The following is a 21,952-nucleotide window of genomic DNA, read 5'->3' as shown; positions in this document are numbered from 1 at the left end:
GTAGTCCATCTGGCCCAGGTGACTTTATCAACGATCAGACCCTTCGGCTTTGCAAGCATCTTCTCCTTAGTAATAGCAACTACTCTTAGTTCTGCTCCTGACACTCTTGAATTTCTGGCATGCTTCTAGTGTCTTCCACAGTGAAGACTGATGCAGAATACTTAAGTTCAACTGTAATTTCTTTATCCCCCATTACTACCTCTATTTTCCAGTGATCCAATATCCACTCCCATCTCTCATTTACTCTTTATATATTTGAATAAAACTTATGGTATGCTCTTTTGTATTATTAGCTAGCTTACCCTCATATTTAACTTTTCCATCCTTATGGATTTTTTTTTAGTTGCCTTCTGTTGGTTTTGAAAATCCTCACAAACCTCTAATTTCCCTTTTTTTTTGCTGCTATTATGTATATGTCCTCCCTTTTGCTTTTCTGTCTTTGACTTCCCTTGTCAGCCACGGTTGACTCATCCTTCATCTTTGGGATGTATATATCATCACCTTCCAAGTTGCCCCCAGAAACTCCAGCTATTGCTATTCTGCTGTCACTCTTCCAATCAGCTCCTCTCCTCTCAATCAGCCTCTTACTCCCTTTCTCTACTTTAGTACTGATATACCTGGCTTTATCTTCTCCCTCTTAGACTGCAAGGTGAATTCTATTACTTTATGATCACCTCTCCTCAGGGTTCCTTTGCCTTAAGCTCCCTAATCAATTCTGGTTCATTGCACAACATCCAATCCAGAATAGCCTTTCCCCTTGTGGGCTCAACCACAAGCTGCTCTAAAAAAAAACATTTTATAAGAATTCTACAAATTCCCCCTCTTGGGATCAAATACCAACTTGATTTTCCCAATTTACCTGCATATCGAAATCCCCTATGACTGACATAACATTGCCCTTTTTACATGCCTTTTCTATCTGCTGTTGTAATTTATATCCCACATCCTGGTTACCATTTGGGTTATGTATATAGCTCTCATCAGGATCTTTTTATCCTTACAGTTTCTTAAGTCTACACACATGGAATCTGCATCTTCTGATCCTATGTCATCTCTTTTTATGGATTTGATTTTCCTTTTTAAACCATCAGAGCCATCCCCTCTCCCCACTTACCTGCCTGTTCTTTGGACACAATGTATATCCTTGGACGTTAAGCTCTAAACTATGATCTTCTTTCAGCCACGACACAATGATATACACAATGTCATTCTTGCCAATTTTTACCTGCACTACATGATCATTTACCTTATTTGAGTTCTGTGTGCATGCAAATAATACACCTTCAGTCCTGCAATCATCACCCTTTTTTGGTTTTGCCCCATATTACACTTCAAATTGTCCCCGACTGCAATTATATCTCATCATCTTCCTCGTAGTTCACTATACAATGCATCGACTTGTGTACCAATTGCCCCATCCTCAGCCCATTTGAGTTCCCATCCCCCTGCCAAATTAGTTTAAACCGTCACCAAACCTGCCTGCAAGGATATTGGTCCCCCCTCGGGTTTACAGACAGACAGACATACTTTATTGATCCCGAGGGAAATTGGGTTTCGTTACAGATGCACCAACCAAGAATAGTGAAGAAATATAGCAATATAAAACCATAAATAATTAAATAATACATTAATCATGCCACGTGGAAATAAGTCCAGGATCAGCCTATTGGCTCAGGGTGTCTGACACTCCAAGGGAGGAGTTGTAAAGTTTGATGGCTACAGGCAGGAATGATTTCTTATAACGCTCAGTGTTACATCTCGGTGGAATGAGTCTCTGGCTGAATGTACTCCTGTGCCTAACCAGTACGTTATGGAGTGGATGGGAAACATTGTCCAAGATGGCATGCAACTTGGACAGCATCCTCTTTTCATACACCGCCAACAGTGAGTCCATTTCCACCCCCACAACATCACTGGCCTTACGAATGAGTTTGTTGATTCTGTTGGTGTCTGCTACCCTCAGCCTGCTGCCCCAGCACACAACAGCAAACAATGTAGCAGTGGCCACCACAGCTTCATAGAACATCCTCAGCATCGTCCGGCAGATGTTAAAGGACCTCAGTCTCCTCAGGAAATAGAGATGGCTCTGACCCTTCTTGTAGCCTCTCCTTTCTTTTCAGGTCATACTTTCCCCAGGAGAGCTCCCTGTGATCCAGAAATCTGAAACACTTCCCCCGCACCACTCCATCTGTACTATCATCCTACTCTTGCCCTGACTAGCTCGAGGCACTGGGGGTAATCCAGAAATTACTATCTTCGAAGTCCTGATCTTCAGCCTCACTATGCAGAATCTCTGCCCCCTTTCTATCTATGTCACTGGTGCCAATTTGCACCACAACCTTTGGCTGCTCACCCTACCTCTAGAGAGTCTGCAATGTCTCTGAGACATCCTCAACCGTAGCACCTGGGAGGCAAAACACCATGGAGTTCAATCCAGATAAGTGTGAAGTTGTGCATTTTGGTAACTCAAGTAAGATAACAGAATATAGTATTAATGGTAAGATTCTTGATCAGAGGGATCTTAGGATCCGAGTCCATAGGACACTCAAAGCTGCTACATAGGTTGACTTTGTGGTTTAAGAAGACACATGGTGAATTGGCCTTCATCGATCGTGGGATTGGGTTTAGGAGCTGAGAGGAATGTTGCAGCCATATAGGACCCTGGTCAGACCCTACTTGGAGTACTGTGCTCAGTTCTGGTCGCCTCACTATAGGAAGGATATGGAAATCATAGAAAGGGTGCAGAGGAGATTTACAAGGATGTTGACTGGATTGGGGAGGATGCCTTATGAGAATAGGTTGAGTGAACTCGGCCTTTTCTCCTTGGAGCGACGGAGGATGAGAGGTGACCTGATAGAGGTGAATAAGATGATGAGAGACATTGATCGTGTGGATATTCAGAGTGTTTTTCTTAGGGCTGAAATGGCTAGCACAAGAGGACACAAGTTTAAAGTGCTTGGAAGTAGGTACAGAGAGGATGTCAGGGGTAAAATAAAGAGCTATGGGTAACCCTTGGTAATTTCTAAGGTAAGGACATGTTCGGCATAGCTTTGTGGGCTGAAGGGCCTGTATTATGCTGCAGGTTTTCTATGTTTCGATGGTCTGAGAATTGAAAACTAGATCTCATAATTTCAGACTCAGAAGATCCTTAAACTACAACTGTACAGAGTATTTTTGAAACTGTGTGCATGGTCAGTTTTGTGTGAATGGTTGGTTAATTAGTCTTCAGTGCCAAGGGGAAACAAGTGCAGAATTGTGATGTCACACAAGCAGATCTCCATTCAATTCATCTCTGTGGAGCACTCTACTCTGTTCTTTTCCTTGATGTATCTGTTTTTTTTCTGAAAACGTGATGGATTATTTTACATTAGACAGACATTGAGCTTCAGATCATCATCTGCTCATTATTTTTATATTTCTTTGTCATTTACCCTTCACTTTAAATGTGTGCACATTGAACATACAGGTAATGAGCACACTTCCCCCCTGTTTCCTCTATCACTATACTGTCAATCTCCTGTCAACCTCCTTCATTCCCAGTCTAACCCTGTAACTAGAATCTTAATCTCCGCAACTGTACCAGAATTTTTTTTTTCTCTTTGCATCCACTTGAAACTTCGCATTTTTTCCTAAAGCATGGTTATTATCATTGGGAACAATGCTCTACTTGTATGACGATTCAAAATAACTTCCCAGGTCTTATACTCAATGCTTCCTCTTTCGAAATCTATTTTACTTGATGGTAGTAACATACTTCATCACCTGCAAAAATATATGCATATATACCCGATCATTCACTTCCTGTACCCTTGCAAAACAGAGTTTTAGCTTGTATTGTCTCTTCTCATTCCTCTAGCCAAAGTGCATTGTTTCACACTTGTTTGTTACGTTTCACCTGACCTGTGCTTATTTAGTCTACCAGTGTATACACTCTTCCAGTTAATTGGTATCCCGTCATAGCTTACCATGTCTCCAATGTTAGTCAACTACAAGTTTTGAAATTTGTATTTTGTTGACCTTCTATACCATGAGGAATCAAGTGCTCATCTAGATGCTTTTCAAATATTGAGTGCGACCTCAATGCAATGTGTTCCAGATTTTAATCATTCTCTGGTTATAAGGAAAAAACTTTTAACCCCCCCTACCTCATACTCTGAGTATGACAAAGTGAGGGGTAGGGGCGTTTGTCACTGTTTATCTCATTTTTGCCTCTTGTAATTTATTACACCTTGCTGATGTTCACCCTCAACTGTATTCTCTGTTATTTCATCGGAGTTTAATCAAATTAATTGAATAGGATTTGCTTTTCATAAATCTGTGCAGGCTCTCTTTTGTTAACTCAGACTTCTCCAAATACCCAAAGTTAGTTTTGTCTCTGAACTCCACATAGTAGTTGCCTTGACAAACTTGTAATTGACAGGGATGTCCTTGCATACATTTATTTATATTTTATTTGGAGATGCAACGGAAATGGGTCCAGCAACCCACTTTATTTAACCCTAGCCTAATCACAGAGCAATTTACAATGACCAATTAACCTCCTACCCAGTATATATTTGGAATGTCCCAGGAAACCAGAGCACCCGGAGTCATAGGGATCATGTACAAACTCCTTACAGGAATTGAACTCCAAAGCCCCGAGCTGTAATAGTGTTGCTCTAACCACTACGCTATCTTGCTGCTCTAAGGAAAACCACGATGATGTCACATTTGCCATTCTCTGGTCCTTTGATTTCTCCCTGTATCCAGACAAGTTTTTACCAAGAACTGTTGCAATCTCCATCCTGATTTCTCTGAGCAAAGTAGGATACAACCCTTTTCAACCAGGAGATTTGATTATTTTAACCATAGACAGACTCATTGTTCCCTTTTCATCCATTATCTCTCCTGCTACCTGTTTAACTGAGATACTGACATCTTCCTCTTCAGTGATAATAGCTAATATAAAATATTCAATTATTCCCGCAGTGCCTACCTTCTCTATACATAGGTATTCCCTTGTTCTCTCTCTAATTGGATTCACTTTTCATTTTACTGCTTGCTTGCTGTTTACATGTACTCACCATCTTCTGAAAAAATTGCCCTCAAGTCCTTTCCGTCTCAATTTAACTTCTCTAGTTCTGGAGTTCCTTACCCTGAGGAAAAGACTTTGGCTATTCATCTTATTTGTGCCGTTTATGATTTTATAAACCTTTTAAGTTCACCCCTCATTTTCTTACACTCCCAGGATAAAAGTCCCAGCCTATCCAGCCTCTGCTTTTAACTCAAGCCCTCTAGTGCTGGTTTTGTATCCTTTACACTTTAATTACATGTTCCTTACAGCAGAACAATCAAAACTGTATGCAGTACTTGAAATATGGCCTTACCAACGTCTTGTGTAGCTGTAATGTGATATCCCAACTCCAATGCTCAATGTTCTGACTAATATGTCAAATGCCAGCTTCGCTACCCTGTCTACGTGTGTCCCAGTTTCTAGGAATTGTATGTCTACACCCAGAGGTCTTTCTGGTGATGTTGTTTATATTTCTTCTGCTCCCATTTAGTATTTTAAAAATTTTTCTCCATTCTTGCCATCTGGTTTGCACATTAGTAGTTGTGTTATTCATCTCCAACCTGTGAAGCTATTGCAGATCTCCCCCTTTATACTTTTCTGCCATTGAGTAATTGAAACTTGTGACAAGTTATCTACTTACAGGTTAGGTGGTTAACATGAAATGTTAACACTTTTTCTCTCTCTTAACAGATTCTCCTTGACTTGTATTCCTAATGTTTTTATTCAAAAGAAGCGATTTGTACCATTCTTTTATTTGAGTTAGTAATGGCTTCAAAACCATTTTTGGTCTTGCAAGATAAGTTATCATTTTTTAAAGAAAATAATGCTTATTAATTTACAACATAATTTTATGTGCCAGATTTGAGGAAAGCTACCTTTTATCCTCAAAGATGAAAGATTGTATTTGATCATTGTATTGGTGAATAATCAGGCTCAAGAGGCATTCTACTCTGTAAGTGCATAACATCAATTAATTCTGCTCATCCCTGATCTACAGTAAAGCTTCTCTAATCTTTTGGTTAGGTCAAACAGATGCTTTGCACAGGAAGTTGTTGAAGGTTGCAGCTTGACTTAGTATGACTCAGATGTGAGTCATAGCTTCCTGGGAGGATAGAGCAGTGTGCTATGCTGATAAAGCTTCCATCATTAGTTAATTCATGAGGAGAAATCCTTTCTGATTCAATGGCATAGATTTAGCTAGGAATTCTGCAATGAAATGAAACCATATTCTATTGCTTGAATATTGGTGGCTTAACAGCAGATTGCTATTGTGGAGACTGTGATGAGGATGGAAGTTTTTTAGGTTCCTTCCTGGTTTTGATAGGAGGAAAAAGATATGGAGGAGAGGCCTGGATGTACTGAGAGTTGGAGTACTTACTCCAGTGTAACACAGGATCCAGCATCTTGCAGCAAATAATGATTTAACTCTGTTGGAGAAGTATGGAAGTTGCAGGATAAGAAATGTTATTTCAAGATCAAAGTTAAGTTTATTGTGTATGTGCAATGAAAAAAAATACTTGCAGCAGCATCCCATGTACGGCACTTGTAAAAGCAAATTCTATAAAGTGAAGATGCTTTCAAAAATAATGAAATGAAAAGTTGCTAAATATCAAAATAATACTATAAAGAGCAGTAAACAGTAGATCAACTCAATATTCGGTGTGACCACCCTTTGCCTTTAAAACTGCATCTTGGAGAACCTGCTTCAGTTCTTCTGCAGACGTTGGCTGTCTCATTTGCTTCTATCTCTCCAGGAAATCCCAGCCAACCTTGATGCTCTAATCAGAGCTCTGGAAAGGCCATACCATCTAAAGCCATATTAAAACTCCAGGGTGCCTGGAAGACTTTTACACAGTACTGTATCATATAAGCAGCACTCACAAGAAAAAACTAATTATACACAATTTTAACAAGGAAGGATACAACTAGAATTAAACAAAAACAAAGCAAAGTTATTAAAGTGGTCATAATTTTGCTGAAATGGAGAACCAAATGTTTGAAGGAAATTAGCCGTTCTTGAACCCGATGGTGTGTGACTTCAGGCTTCTGTACCTCCTGCCCAGTGCTAGTTGTGCCTGTATTGGGGTGAGTCTGCTACTCTCTATGGGATCCTATATTCTTATGCATTTGAACTCTGTTACTTTGGACAGCAATGAAGCAGAGCATTCAGTATTTCTGACCTGTTGAAGAGCAGAGGTGCTGTTTTCCTAGTGTCCTAGTGTGGTGAACTACATATACCTGTCTGGACACGCCCCCTGCTGACTGCTCCTGTGGCTCCTCCCCCAGACCCCTATATAAAGGTGATTGGGGCCTGAGCCCTGCCTCTCAGTCTCCAGGATGTAGCATGGTGGTCAATTGCTGTTTGTTCTTTCTTCCAGTCAATAAAAGCTGATATCTGGCCTCACGTCTCAGAGAGTTATTGATGGTGCATCACCTAGTCAATATTTAACTCTCAATTGATGAATTAAATATTTATCTGCTTTTCTGTTTTCAATCAACAGTCTTCACCCATTTCCCAACCACACACTGATCATTCTTCCCTATTTAACTGTTGTACACTTGATAAGGGTGGCTCCACTTCAAAAGCATTTTAATGATGATAGAATAGTTTGGGTAATATGGAAGTCATTTGATTTACAGACTTTTTAATATTGATAGGGGACTGTACCGGGTCTTAAGACATTGTACTACTATATGGAGAGCTTATTCAAGTACTGAAAAGGGTGAATCTGATGATTTAGGACAAAGCTAATCTTGATCCATCAAAGATCCATAATTGATCTTGATGAATGAAAGAGGACTTTTTATTGATCCTGAGTTTGTAGTCACTTGTATAACATAGAAAAGGTTGAGAGCCAATGTATGTATAATAAGGTCCTACAAATGGCAAATGCTGACCAATTAATCCACATTCATTGTGTCGGTTGAAGGATGAACATTGGCCAGGATCAATATGGAGAAGCGCCACTCCTTCCACTTGTAGCAGGAGATCATTGATGTCTGGTGGATGGGCAGATAGAGTTTTGGTTAAAGTCTGAGCTATATAATGGTGTTGAGGTAAAACTGGCATTTCTTGCCCATTCCTTGTTACCCTAAGTGAATGATGGTAAAGCCATTCTTCAGATGTTGTAAACTCCTTGTGGTGGTTGACACAGATGACTGGCTTGATAGCACACTTACGAGAACAGTTAAGAATCTTCTGCATTAGTGTGAAACAGGAGTCACTGTAGTTCAGTCACGTAGAACTTTTTGTCCTTGCAGCATACTAATGAGTCTTGGAATTTTACGATACATGTAAGAGATCAATAGATCATCAACCACTGAATAAGCCATTCAGAGAAATGAATTAATAATTGGAAGAAGACTGAAAGATTTTAAATATTTCAGGAAAAGATCTTTTGGTGGTACAATTCAGTTATATTTCTGTCCCTATGGCTTTTCTCACCTGCTTCCCACCCCTCTCACACCCCCAATTCCTATTAGCTTGGCCCTCAATTCTGTATGTCAGTGAGGTCCTTACTTGGCACAACTCTGCTGCAATTTCAATTTCCTTCAGAACTCTCATGCATTGGTGGTGATTGACCTTTGATGGCAATGTATAAACTAATTGCTGTTATGCAGGCTCATGAAGAAGCTACGGACTCGTCCAAAGAAAGAGGTGTCCATTTTGTGTAGGTGTGGGTCTAGTTTCCAAGAATAGGTGGGGAAATTGCTCTTTTTTTAATCTCTGTGCATAACCTGAATCAGTTTCACTGTCTATGCAATAATCTGTTCCAAACAACTGCTCTCGGAATAGATGGCCTATTGGGAGCCTGGAGTTAGGCTTACAAATGATGTCGTCTGCCCATCTTAGCCAAAAGAGTAACTGGAGCCTCAGTGTGGGAGATGATGGCCTGGGGGAGGACGTTGAGGCTTCTCCTTCCAGTGTTGTGTTGTCATTTGTTGTGATCCACTATACACTTGAAAAGTGTAAGTTGTGCCAAATAAGAGATGTTTTATTTAACATTGTGTGCAAATGCCATGAATTCATGAACAAAAATAACATTTTCACCTTTGTTATGTGGGTGTTTCCGTACCACAACAAAACCTCTCTTGTTCTTGATGGCTGCTTCAGCTTTCTCCTGTATTTTTTTTCCCTTCTCTAGTAGATGTGTGTTTGATGGTTCAAATCCAAGAGTGTGAAACTTATTTCCAGAGACTGTCAATGCAGCAACCCCTATTCTGGGTAATGTGCTGTAATTTGTGTGGTCTGTAGAATTTCAAAGCCTGAATGTTCATTTTATTGCACGCTCAGTCTTGGAAATACTGGTAATTAGAGCATTGTTTGGAAGTGAGGGTTGTAAAAGTTGTTTTTGGTTAATTGCAAAGAAGCTATTGCCAGAATTGTGAACAAAATTTCCTCTAGGTTTGACAAATGCTCCCTTATAGGCATGTCGTGAGGAGGTTTGTTGAATATTTATGTTTACTACAAACAAATGGTAATTGGAAATACAAATAGCTGAGAATGACTGATCTTTGACTTGTAAGTGATACAAAGCAGTATCAAACCCTACTACCTATCATTAAATTTTCTAAGGAGACTAAACTGGATAGTTTCGGAGCTTTGTCCAGCTGTACTGGAGTAAATTGTTGGTTAATCATTCACTTTCTGCAGATAGCAGGATACAACTGAGATGCTTGTTTTAATGAAACAATTCTGTTTCCCCATCCTACCTGCTGAACATTTCATTTCCTCTTTTTATTTCAGATTCCCAGCAATTGCAGGCGTTTTGCTGTTGCTTACAATTAGCACTTATTAATTGGCATTATCAAATTCCAGCTTATTGATTTTTTTATATATATAGGAGCAGAATTAGGCCACTTGGCCCATCAAGTCTGCTCTGCCAATTCATCATGGCTGATAAATTTTCCCCTCAGCCTCAATCTCCCGCCTTCCATCCAAATCTCCAGCTTTCCCTTGTAACCTTTCATGCCCTGACCAATCAAGAATCTATCAACCTCTGCCTTAAATATACAGGTGGACTTGGTCTCCACAGCTGCCTTTGGCAACGAATTCCACAGATTTTCACCACTCTCTGGCTAAAGAATGTCCTCATCTCCATTCTAAAAGGATACCCCTTTATTCTGAGGCTGTGTCCTCTGGTCTTAAACTCTCCCACTGTAGGAAGCATCCTCTCCACATACACACTATCAAGGCCTTTCACCATCTGATAGGTTTCAATGAGATCACCCCTCATTCTTCTGAATTCTAGTGAATGCAGGCCCAGAGCCATCAGATGCTCTTCATATGACAAGCTATTCAACCCTGGAATCATTTTCATGAACCTCCCTTTGAATCCTCTCCAGTTTCAGCACATCCTTTCTAAGGTAAGGGGCCCAAACCTGCTCACAATACTCCAAGTAAGGTCTCAGCAGCGCTTTATCAGTTTTCAGCATTACATCCTTGCTTTTATATTCTAGTCCTCTTGAAATGAATGCTAACTTCACATCTGCCTTCCTCACCACAGACTCAACCTGCAAATTAACCTTTAGGGAATCCTGCACAAGGTCCCTTTGCACCTCAGATTTTTGTATTTTCTCTCCATTTAGAAAACAGTCATCCCTTTAATTTCTTCCACCAAAGTGCATGACCATACACTTCTGTAGACTCTTTACTTTCTCAGAACTACCTGCTCCTCCACCTTTCTTATCATCTGCAAACTTTGCAACATAGCCATCAATTCTATCATCCAAGTCATTAATGTATAACATAAAAAGTATCAGTCCCAACACAGACCCCTGTGGGACACCACTAGTCACCAGCAGCCAATCAGAAAAGGCTCCGCTTATTCTGACTGTTTGCCTCCTGTCAATCTGCCACTGCTTTATCCATGCTAGAATCTATCCTGTAATACCATGGGCTTGTAACTTGATGACCAGTGGCACCTTGTCAAAGGCCTTCTGAAAATCCAAGTACACAATATCAACCAATTCTCCTTTGTCTATCCTGCTTGTTATTTCTTCAAGTAATTCTAACAGATTTGTCATATAAGATTTCCCCTTGAGGAAACCATGCTGACTACGGCCTATTTCATCATGTCCCTTCAAGTACCCTTAATAATTGACTCTAACGTCTTCCCAACCACTGAGGTCAGACTGACTGGCCTATTGTTTCCTTTCTTCTGCCTTTCTCCCTTCTTGAAGAGTGGAGAGATATTTGCAATCTTCCAGTGCTCTGGAATCTAGTGATTCTTGAAAGATCATTTCTAATGCCTCTTTTATCACTTCAGCCACCTGTTTCAGAAGCCTGGGGTGTACACCATCTGGTCCAGGTGACTTATCTACTTTCCGATCTTTTAGTTTCCCAAGAACCTTCTCTCTAGTTATGGTAACTTCACACACTTCGTGACCACTGACATCTGGAACTTCCACAATACTGCGTTAGTCTTCCACAGTGAAGACTGATGCAAAATATTTATTCAGTTTGTCTGCCATTTCCTTGTTCCCCCATTACTACCTCCCCATCATCATTTTCCAGCGGTCCAATATCCACTCTAACATCTCTTTTACACTTTATGTGTCTGAAGAAACTTTTAGTACCTTTTTAATATTATTGACTAGCTTACTTTCGTATTCCATCTATACATTCTAAATGATTTTTATATTTGCCTTCTGTTGGTTTTTAAAAGCTTCCCAATCTTCTAACTTCCCACTAATTTTTTCTCTATTATATCCCCTCATTTTGGCTTTTCTGTTGGCTTTGACTCATCTTGTTAGCCAGGGTTGTGTCATCTTTCCTTTAGAATACCTCTTTGTCTTTGGAATGTATATATCCTGTGCCTTCCGAATTGCTTCCTGAAGTTCCAGACATTGCTGCTCGGCCGTCATCCCTTGCCAGTGTTCTTTTCCAATGAATTCTGGCCAACTCCCCTCGAGCAAATTCAATTATATTATGATCAAGTGGCCCTAAGGGTTCTTTCACCTTAAGCTCCCTCATCAATTCTAGTTCATTGCACAACACCCAATCCAGAATAACTGATCTCTAGTGGGCTCAGACACGAGTTGCTCTAAAAAGCTCGTAGGCATTCTAGAACTTCACCGTCTTGGAATCCAGCACTAACCTGATTCTCCGAATCGATCTGCATTTTGAAATCCACCATGACTATTGCAACAATGCCCTTTTGGCATTCATTTTCTATCTCCAATTTAATTTGCAGGCAGCATCCTTACCACTGTTTAGAGATCTGTATACAACTCCCATCAGGGTCTTTTTACACTTAAAGTTCCTCAGCTCTATCCACGATGATTCAACACCTGTTGACTCCATGTCACCTCTTTCTAATGATTTCATTTCATTTTTTACCAACAGAGGAATGCGGCCCCCTCTTCCATCCTGCCTGTCCTTTTGATACAGTGCATATCCTTGGACACTAAGTTCCCAGCTATAATCTTTCAGCCATGATTCAGTGATGGCTACAACATCATACCTGCTAATCTGCAACTCTGCTGCAAGTTCATCTACCTTATACTGTATACTGCATGCATTCAAATACAACATCTTCAGTCCTGTGTTCACCCTTTTAGATTTTGTCCATCTTTTACGTTACAATTCATCCTGTTAACTGCAATTTTGCCCCATCAACAGCCTCTCCTCACTACACATTGCCTCTGTTTGTAAACCAGCTGCCTCCTCTTCAGGCAACACACACAAAATGCTGGTGGAATGTAGCAGGCCAGGCAGCATCTATAGGAAGAAGTACAGTTGACGTTTCGGGCGGAGACCCTTCGTCAGGACTAACTAAAAGAAAAGATAGTAAGAGATTTGAAAGTGGAAGGGGGAGGGGGAAATCTGAAATGATAGGAGAAGACCAGAGAGGGTGGGATGAATGTAAGTTGATTGGCAAAAGTGATACAGAACTGGAGAAGGGAAAGGATCATGGGACAGGAGGCCTCGGGAGAAAGAAAGTGGGAGGGGAGCACCAGAGGGAGATGGAGAACAGGCAAGGAGTGATAGTGAGAGGAGCAGAGAGAGGAAAAAAGGGGGGGAATAAATAAATAAAGGATGGGGTAAGAAGGGGAGGAGGGACATTAACGGAAGTTAGAGAAATCAATGTTCATGCCATCAGGTTGGAGGCTACCCAGCCAGTATATAAGGTGTTGTTCCTCCAACCTGAGTGTGGCTTCATCTTCACAGTAGAGGCTATGGATGGACATATCAGAATGGGAATGGGACATGAAATTAAAATGTGTGGCCACTGCGAGATCCTGCTTTCTCTGGTGGACAGAGCGTAGGTGTTCAGCGAAACGGTCTCCCAGTCTGCTTTGGGTCTCACCAATATATAAAAGGCCACACTGGGAGCACCGGACACAGTATATCACACCAGCCGACTCATAGGTGAAGTGTCGCCTCACCTGGAAGGACTGTCTGGGGCCCTGAATGGTGGTGATGGAGTAAGTGTAAGGGCAGGTGTAGCACTTACAAGGATAAGTGCCAGGATCTGCTTTTCCTACAATACTACTTGCATTGAAATACAGGCAGCTCAGAACACTAGTTGCTCCACGCTCAACCTTTTTGATTCTTAACTTTGTCTGAAGTCTTGCCAAAATCTGCCTCCACAACCTCTTCACTAACTGTTCTGGCACTTTGGTTCCCATCTCCCTGCAAGTCTAGTTTAAACCCCACCCACCCATGCAGTACTAACAACCCTTCCCATTAGGATACTAGTCCCCCTCCAGTTCAGATGCAAATTGTCCTCACCTCCCCTGGAAGAGAGCCCAAAGATCCTAGAATCTTATGCTCTCCATCCTACACCAAATCCTTAGCCATGTAAGATCAGAGTTTGATTCCCACTACTGCCTGTAAGAAGTTTATATGCTCTCCCCATGACTGTGCGTGCGTTCTCTGGTTTCCTCCCACATTCCAAAGGTGTACGGTTAGTGTTGGTGAGATATGGGCATTGGAAACATAACGACACTTGCCAATTTGATTTGATTCAAGCCACGCATTTTACTGTGTGTTTCAATGTACATGTGACAAAAAAAGCTGATCTTTACCTTCTCTCCAGGTTTGAATGTCCAAGTGAGCTGCTCCCACTCCTACTTGTACATTTGCATGTGCAGTGTTCTTACAAGTACTAATAATTAAAATATTGTTATAAAGACCAATGTAATGAGTTAAATTTCACAATTTGGTACTGATCAAGAGCTTTGCCAACCACCCATCATCACTGGTGGATATAGGTAATTGAGATTAGTTATCCAAATTTTGGATATGTCAATGATATTCCCAGTCAGATTATCGCCAGGATTTTTAATGTATTATTATCATATGTGATCCACTCAGAGTTGGGTCATTCGCAATGCAAAAATAGTTGTTCTATGTTTAACTGTGGGTACTGTGCAATGTTCTATCATTTCATGTGCTGCATTCATCAGCATGAATCTCGTACTTCCATTCATCGTTACCATTACGTGCCAGGTCACATGACGTAGGCAACCATGGTTTCATACTTGCATTATATTTGATTATCCACCCTAATTCCCATTTTCAATTTCCTGTGATCCTTCCCACAACTACTTGGAACAGAAGATTATTTTTTATTCTTGAATACTCCCAAACTTTCCTAATGGTAATCTAAATCTGAATGTGAAATTAAGTTATACTAAAACTCAATGCTAATAATTGTAATTATATTTTGCAGAAATGCTGGCCAAGAAACACTGCTATGCTGCTTTGGAAATGGTTCTAGAAACTGCATTGGTATTGACTTGAACAACATGATACTGAAGGTATTCAGAATAAATAAACTGCAATTAACTGTGAGAGACCTGTACTCATGAATTTTCCCTCATACCATACTTTTCATTTGTTGTAAGGAGGATGCAAGATGATCAGCAAGCTACAAAGTCCTACTATTCTATGTTTTTTTCAAAGGTTTCATAAGTATGTCTTAGCTTGATTAGTCACATCCTGACTATTAAATTAATAGTTATGGGCTCATGACCACCATGGGACCTCTCATGTGGTTTAGGCTGTGCTTCAAACATTAAAGAATACTTCATTGTTTGTACTGCACTCTTTCAAATGAAGTCCATAAACAGGAATTTTACTTCTGTTTCCTCTGGTTATTAAAGATTCCAGGAAGAGGGGGAAGGAATTCTCTTGGTGTCTTGACAACATTTCACTGTCATCCATTAAGCCGCCTACCCACCCTTCACTGACAATATAGGATTTGATTACCTAAATCCACCTGGGATCTTGGTATATACAAACAGGTGCTATTTAAAGTCCAGATGTACAGTATATTATATATGGAAGTAACATGTAATGTTTCAACCTGATGTGGTGAATACCAGCATTTTACTGCAAAAAATACTTGTGCTATTTTCAAAGTGTGAAAAACAAAATATTTAAATAAATGATTTCTCCAATTTGAGAGAAAATGGTCAGCCGTAATTGCCTTCTAATTTCTGATTGGACTTTCATCGAAGAATATTTGAGAAATGCTGTGCAAATCTCAAAATAAATCTTTTAATGTTTCCATAATGCAGTGTGTACCACATTGCAAACCCATATTTACAATAGCCAGTTGCTAAAGTTAGCCAAGGAATTATAGTATCTACTTATTTGAATTGACAAAACTTTCAAAGTTGCCTGATTTACCCCCAGAAGCACTATTTATTTTGAGTGGAAACACATGTTTTCACCCCTTCTCTTCTCTTGCGCCACCTTTACGATCTGCCCATCATCTCCTTCTGCTTCTCCACGTCCTTTCCTTCATTTCAAGTCCACTGTACTTTGCTTTCAGAGTCCTCCTCCTTCAGTCTTCTGCACCCATCATCCCACCCTGCCCTCCGCTCATCCTGCTTCTCCTTCACCTGGTCTCACCTATCCCATCCCATCTGCTCACATCATCCCCCCAACTCCCAGTCACTCACGTTCTTCACCTGGTCTCACCTATCAGCTCCTGTCTGCTCACATCATCTCCCCAAATCCCAGTGACTCACCTTCTCCTTCACCTGGTCTCACCTATCACATCCCATCTGCTCACATCATCCCCCCAACTCCCAGTGACTCACCTTCTCCTTCACCTGGTCTCACCTATCACCTCCCATCTGCTCACATCATCCCCCCAAATCCCACTCACTCACCTTCTTCACCTGGTCTCACCTATCACCTCCCGTCCGCTCACATCAACTCCCCATCCTCCACTCACTCACCTTTTCCTTCACCTGGTCTCACCTATCACATCCCATCTGCTCACATCATCCCCCCAACTCCCAGTGACTGATCCTTCTCCTTCACCTGGTCTCACCTATCACCTCCCGACTGCTCACATCATCTCCCCATCCTCCACTCACTCACATTCTCATTCACCTGGTCTCACCTATCACCTCCCACTGCTCACATCATCTCCCCATCCTCCACTCACTCACCTTCTTCACCTGGTCTCACCTATCACCTCCCGTCTGCTAACATCATCCCCCCTGACTCCCACTCACTCACCTTCTTCACCTGGTCTCACCAATCACCTCCCAGATGCTCACATCATCCCCGCAACACCCAGTCACTCACTTTCTCCTTCACCATGTCTCACCTATCACCTCCCGTCTGCTCACATCATCTCCCCATCCTCCACTCACTCACCTTCTTCACCAGATCTCACCTATAACCTCCCGTATGCTCATATCATCCCCCCCAATTCCCAGTCACTCATCTTCTTCACCTGCTCTCACCTATCACCTCCCGTCTGCTCACATCATCCCCCCAACTCCCACTCATTCACCATCTTCACCTGGTCTCACCTATCACCTCCCGTTTGCTCACATCATCCCACCAACTCCCAGGCACTCATTTTCTCCTTCACCTGGTCTCACCTATCACCTCCCGTCTGCTCACATCATCTCCACATCCCCCACTCATTCACCTTCTCCTTCACCTGGTCTCACCTATCACCTCCCGTCTGCTCACATCATCTCCTCATCCCCCACTCACTCAGCTTCTCCTTCACCTGGTCTCACCTATCACCTGCCAGATGCTCACATCATCCCCCAACTCCCAGTCACTCACCTTCTCCTTCAGATGGTCTCACCTATCACTTCCCGTCTGCTCACATCATCACCCCTGACTCCCAGTCACTCACCTTCTTCACCTGGTCTCACCTATCACCTTTCAGATGCTCACATCATCGCCCCTGACTCCCAGTCACTCACCTTCTTCACCTGGTCTCACCTATCATCTCCCAACTGCTCACATCATCTCCCCATCCTCCACTCACTCTCCTTCTTCACCTGGTCTCACCTATCAACTCCCAACTGCTCCCATCAACTCCCCATCCTCCACTCACTCACCTTATTTACCTGGTCTCACCTACCAACTCCCGTCTGCTCACATCATCCCCCCAACTCCCAGTCACTCACCTTCTCCTTCACCTCGTCTCACCTATCACCTCCCAGATGCTCAAATCATCCCCGCTGACTCCCACTCACTCACCATCTTCACCTGGTCTCACCTTTCACCTCCCGTCTGCTCACATCATCCCCACTGACTCCCACTCACTCACCTTCTTCACCTGGTCTCACCTATCAACTGCCAGATGCTCACATCATCCCCCAACTCCCATCCACTCACCTTCTCCTTCACCTGGGCTCACCTATCACCTCCCGGCTGCTCACATCATCTCCCCATCCTCCACTCACTCACCTTCTTCACCAGGTCTCACCTATCACCTCCCGTCTGCTCACATCATCCCCCCATCTCCCAGTCACTCACCTTCTCCTTCACCTGCTCTTACCTATAACCTCCCGTATGCTCATATCATCCCCCCAATCCCAGTCACTCACCTTCTTCACCTGGTCTCAACTATCACCTCCCGTCTGCTCACATCATCTCCCCATCCTCCACTCACTCACCTTCTCCTTCACCTGGTCTCACCTATCATCTCCCAACTGCTCACATCATCCCCCCAATTCCCAGTCACTCACCTTCTCCTTCACCTGGTCTCACCTATCACCTCCCAGATGCTCACATCATCCCCGCTGACTCCCACTCACTCACCATCTTCACCTGGTCTCACCTATCACCTCCCGTCTGATCACATCATCCCCACAACTCCCAGTCACTCACCTTCTCCTTCACCTGGTCTCACCTATCACCTCCCAGATGCTCACATCACCCCCCTGACTCCCACTCCCTCACCTTCTCCTTCACCTGGTCTCACCTATCAACTCCCGTCTGCTCACATCATCCCCCCCAACTCTCAGTCACTCACCTTCTCCTTCACCTGGTCTCACCTATCAACTCACGTCTGCTCACATCATCCCCCCAAATCCCACTCACTCACCAGCTTCACCTGGCTTTCACCTACCAACTCCCGTCTGCTCACATCATCCCCCCCAACTCTCAGTCACTCACCTTCTCCTTCACCTGGTCTCACCTATCAACTCACGTCTGCTCACATCATCCCCCCAAATCCCACTCACTCACCCTCTTCACCTGGTCTCTCCTTTCACCTCCCATCTGCTCACATCATCACCCCCATCCTCCAGTCACTCACCTTCTCCTTCACCTGGTCTCACCTATCACCTCCCGTCTGCTCATATGGTCCCCCCAAATCCCCGTCACTCACCTTCTTCACCTGGTCTCACATATCACATCCCTGAAGCTCACATCATCCCCCCAACTCCCAGTCACTCAACTTTTTCACCTGGTCTCACCTATCACCTCCTGTCAACTCACATCATCCCCCCAACTCCCACTCACTCACCTTCTCCTTCACCTGGTCTCACCTATCACCTCCTGTCAGCTCACATCATCCCCCCTGACTCCCACTCACTCACCTTCTTCACCTGGTCTCACCTATCGCCTCCCGTCTTCTCACATTATCTCCCCAACCTCCACTCACTCACCTTCTCCTTCACCTGGTCTCACCTATCACCTCCCAACTGCGCACATCATCTCCCCATCCTCCACTCACTCACCTTCTTCACCTGGTCTCACCTATCACCTCCCGTCTGCTCACATCATCCCCCCCCAACTCTCAGTCACTCACCTTCTCCTTCACCTGGTCTCACCTATGACCTCCCGTCTGCTCACATCATCCCCCCATCTCCCAGTCACTCACCTTCTCCTTCACCTGGTCTTACCTATAACCTCCCGTATGCTCATATCATCCCCCCAATCCCAGTCACTCACCTTCTTCACCTGGTCTCAACTATCACCTCCCGTCTGCTCACATCATCTCCCCATCCTCCACTCACTCACCTTCTCCTTCACCTGGTCTCACCTATCAACTCCCAACTGCTCACATCATCTCCCCATCCTCCACACACTCACCTTCTTCACCTGGTCTCATCTATCACCTCCCGTCTGCTCACATCATCCCCCCAATTCCCAGTCACTCACCTTCTCCTTCACCTGGTCTCACCTATCACCTCCCGTCTGCTCACATCACCCCCCTGACTCCCACTCCCTCACCTTCTCCTTCACCTGGTCTCACCTATCAACTCCCGTCTGCTCACATCATCCCCCCCAACTCTCAGTCACTCACCTTCTCCTTCACCTGGTCTCACCTATCAACTCACGTCTGCTCACATCATCCCCCCAAATCCCACTCACTCACCCTCTTCACCTGGTCTCTCCTTTCACCTCCCGTCTGCTCACATCATCACCCCTGACTCCCACTCACTCACCTTCTTCACCTGGTCTCACGTATCACCTCCCAGATGCTCACATCATCGCCCCTGACTCCAAGTCACTCACCTTCTTCACCTGGTCTCACCTATCGCCTCCCGTCTTCTCACATTATCTCCCCAACCTCCACTCACTCACCTTCTCCTTCACCTGGTCTCACCTATCACCTCTCGTCTGCTCACCTCATCCCTCCATCCTCCACTCTCTCACCTTCTCCTTCACCTGATCTCACCTATCAACACCCGTCTGCTCACATCATCCCCCCATCCTCCAGTCACTCACCTTCTCCTTCACCTGGTCTCACCTGTCACCTCCCGTCTGCTCATATGGTCCCCCCAAATCCCCGTCACTCACCTTCTTCACCTGGTCTCACATATCACATCCCTGAAGCTCACATCACCCCCCCAACTCCCAGTCACTCACCTTCTCCTTCACCTGGTCTCACCTATCACCTCCTGTCAGCTCACATCATCCCCCCAACTCACAGTCACTCACCTTCTCCTTCACCTGGTCTCAGCTATCACCTCCCGTCTGCTCACATCATCACCCCTGACTCCCACTCACTCACCTTCTTCACCTGGTCTCACCTATCGCCTCCCGTCTTCTCACATTATCTCCCCAACCTCCACTCACTCACCTTCTCCTTCACCTGGTCTCACCTATCACCTCCCAACTGCTCACATCATCTCCCCATCCTCCACTCACTCACCTTCTTCACCTGGTCTCACCTATCACCTCCCGTCTGCTCACATCATCCCCCCCAACTCTCAGTCACTCACCTTCTCCTTCACCTGGTCTCACCTATCACCTCCCGTCTGCTCACATCATCCCCCCATCTCCCAGTCACTCACCTTCTCCTTCACCTGGTCTTACCTATAACCTCCCGTATGCTCATATCATCCCCCCAATCCCAGTCACTCACCTTCTTCACCTGGTCTCAACTATCACCTCCCGTCTCCTCACATCATCTCCCCATCCTCCACTCACTCACCTTCTCCTTCACCTGGTCTCACCTAACATCTCCCAACTGCTCACATCATCTCCCCATCCTCAACAAACTCACCATCTTCACCTGGTCTCACCTATCACCTCCCGTCTGATCACATCATCCCCACAACTCCCAGTCACTCACCTTCTCCTTCACCTGGTCTCACCTATCACCTCCCAGATGCTCACATCACCCCCCTGACTCCCACTCCCTCACCTTCTACTTCACCTGGTCTCACCTATCAACTCCCGTCTGCTCACATCATCCCCCCCAACTCTCAGTCACTCACCTTCTCCTTCACCTGGTCTCACCTATCAACTCACGTCTGCTCACATCATCCCCCCAAATCCCACTCACTCACCAGCTTCACCTGGTCTCACCTACCGACTCCCGTCTGCTCACATCATCCCCCCCAACTCTCAGTCACTCACCTTCTCCTTCACCTGGTCTCACCTATCAACTCACGTCTGCTCACATCATCCCCCCAAATCCCACTCACTCACCCTCTTCACCTGGTCTCTCCTTTCACCTCCCATCTGCTCACATCATCCCCCCCAGCTCCCAGTCACTCACCTTCTTCACCTGTTCTCACCCATCACCTCCCGTCTGCTCACATCATACCCCCATCCTCCAGTCACTCACCTTCTCCTTCACCTGGTCTCACCTATCACCTCCCGTCTGCTCATATGGTCCCCCCAAATCCCCGTCACTCACCTTCTTCACCTGGTCTCACATATCACATCCCTGAAGCTCACATCATCCCCCCAACTCCCAGTCACTCAACTTTTTTACCTGGTCTCACCTATCACCTCCTGTCAGCTCACATCATCCCCCCAACTCCCACTCACTCACCTTCTCCTTCACCTGGTCTCACCTATCACCTCCTGTCAGCTCACATCATCCCCCCAACTCACAGTCACTCACCTTCTCCTTCACCTGGTCTCAGCTATCACCTCCCGTCTGCTCACATCATCACCCCTGACTCCCACTCACTCACCTTCTTCACCTGGTCTCACCTATCGCCTCCCGTCTTCTCACATTATCTCCCCAACCTCCACTCACTCACCTTCTCCTTCACCTGGTCTCACCTATCACCTCCCAACTGCTCACATCATCTCCCCATCCTCCACTCACTCACCTTCTTCACCTGGTCTCACCTATCACCTCCCGTCTGCTCACATCATCCCCCCATCCTCCAGTCACTCACCTTCTCCTTCACCTGGTCTCACCTATCACCTCC

General features: G+C 44.2%; 1 protein-coding gene across 6 annotated transcripts in view; it reads left to right on the top strand.

The window, feature by feature from the left end:
• The window catches only part of LOC132394227 (uncharacterized), a 210,610-nt gene that overhangs the window by 109,316 nt on the left and 79,342 nt on the right, over positions 1-21,952 (top strand). For all 6 annotated transcript variants that reach the window (XM_059970105.1, XM_059970104.1, XM_059970103.1 and 3 more), the window contains one exon: positions 14,734-14,821. In XM_059970105.1, coding sequence (XP_059826088.1) covers positions 14,734-14,821 — 88 coding nt within the window. The remainder of the gene's footprint in view (positions 1-14,733; positions 14,822-21,952) is intronic.

This window comes from Hypanus sabinus, chromosome 5 (assembly GCF_030144855.1).
Source record: "Hypanus sabinus isolate sHypSab1 chromosome 5, sHypSab1.hap1, whole genome shotgun sequence".
Classification (NCBI taxonomy): Eukaryota; Metazoa; Chordata; class Chondrichthyes; order Myliobatiformes; family Dasyatidae; genus Hypanus; species Hypanus sabinus.
This window is presented reverse-complemented; position numbering and strand designations above follow the sequence as displayed.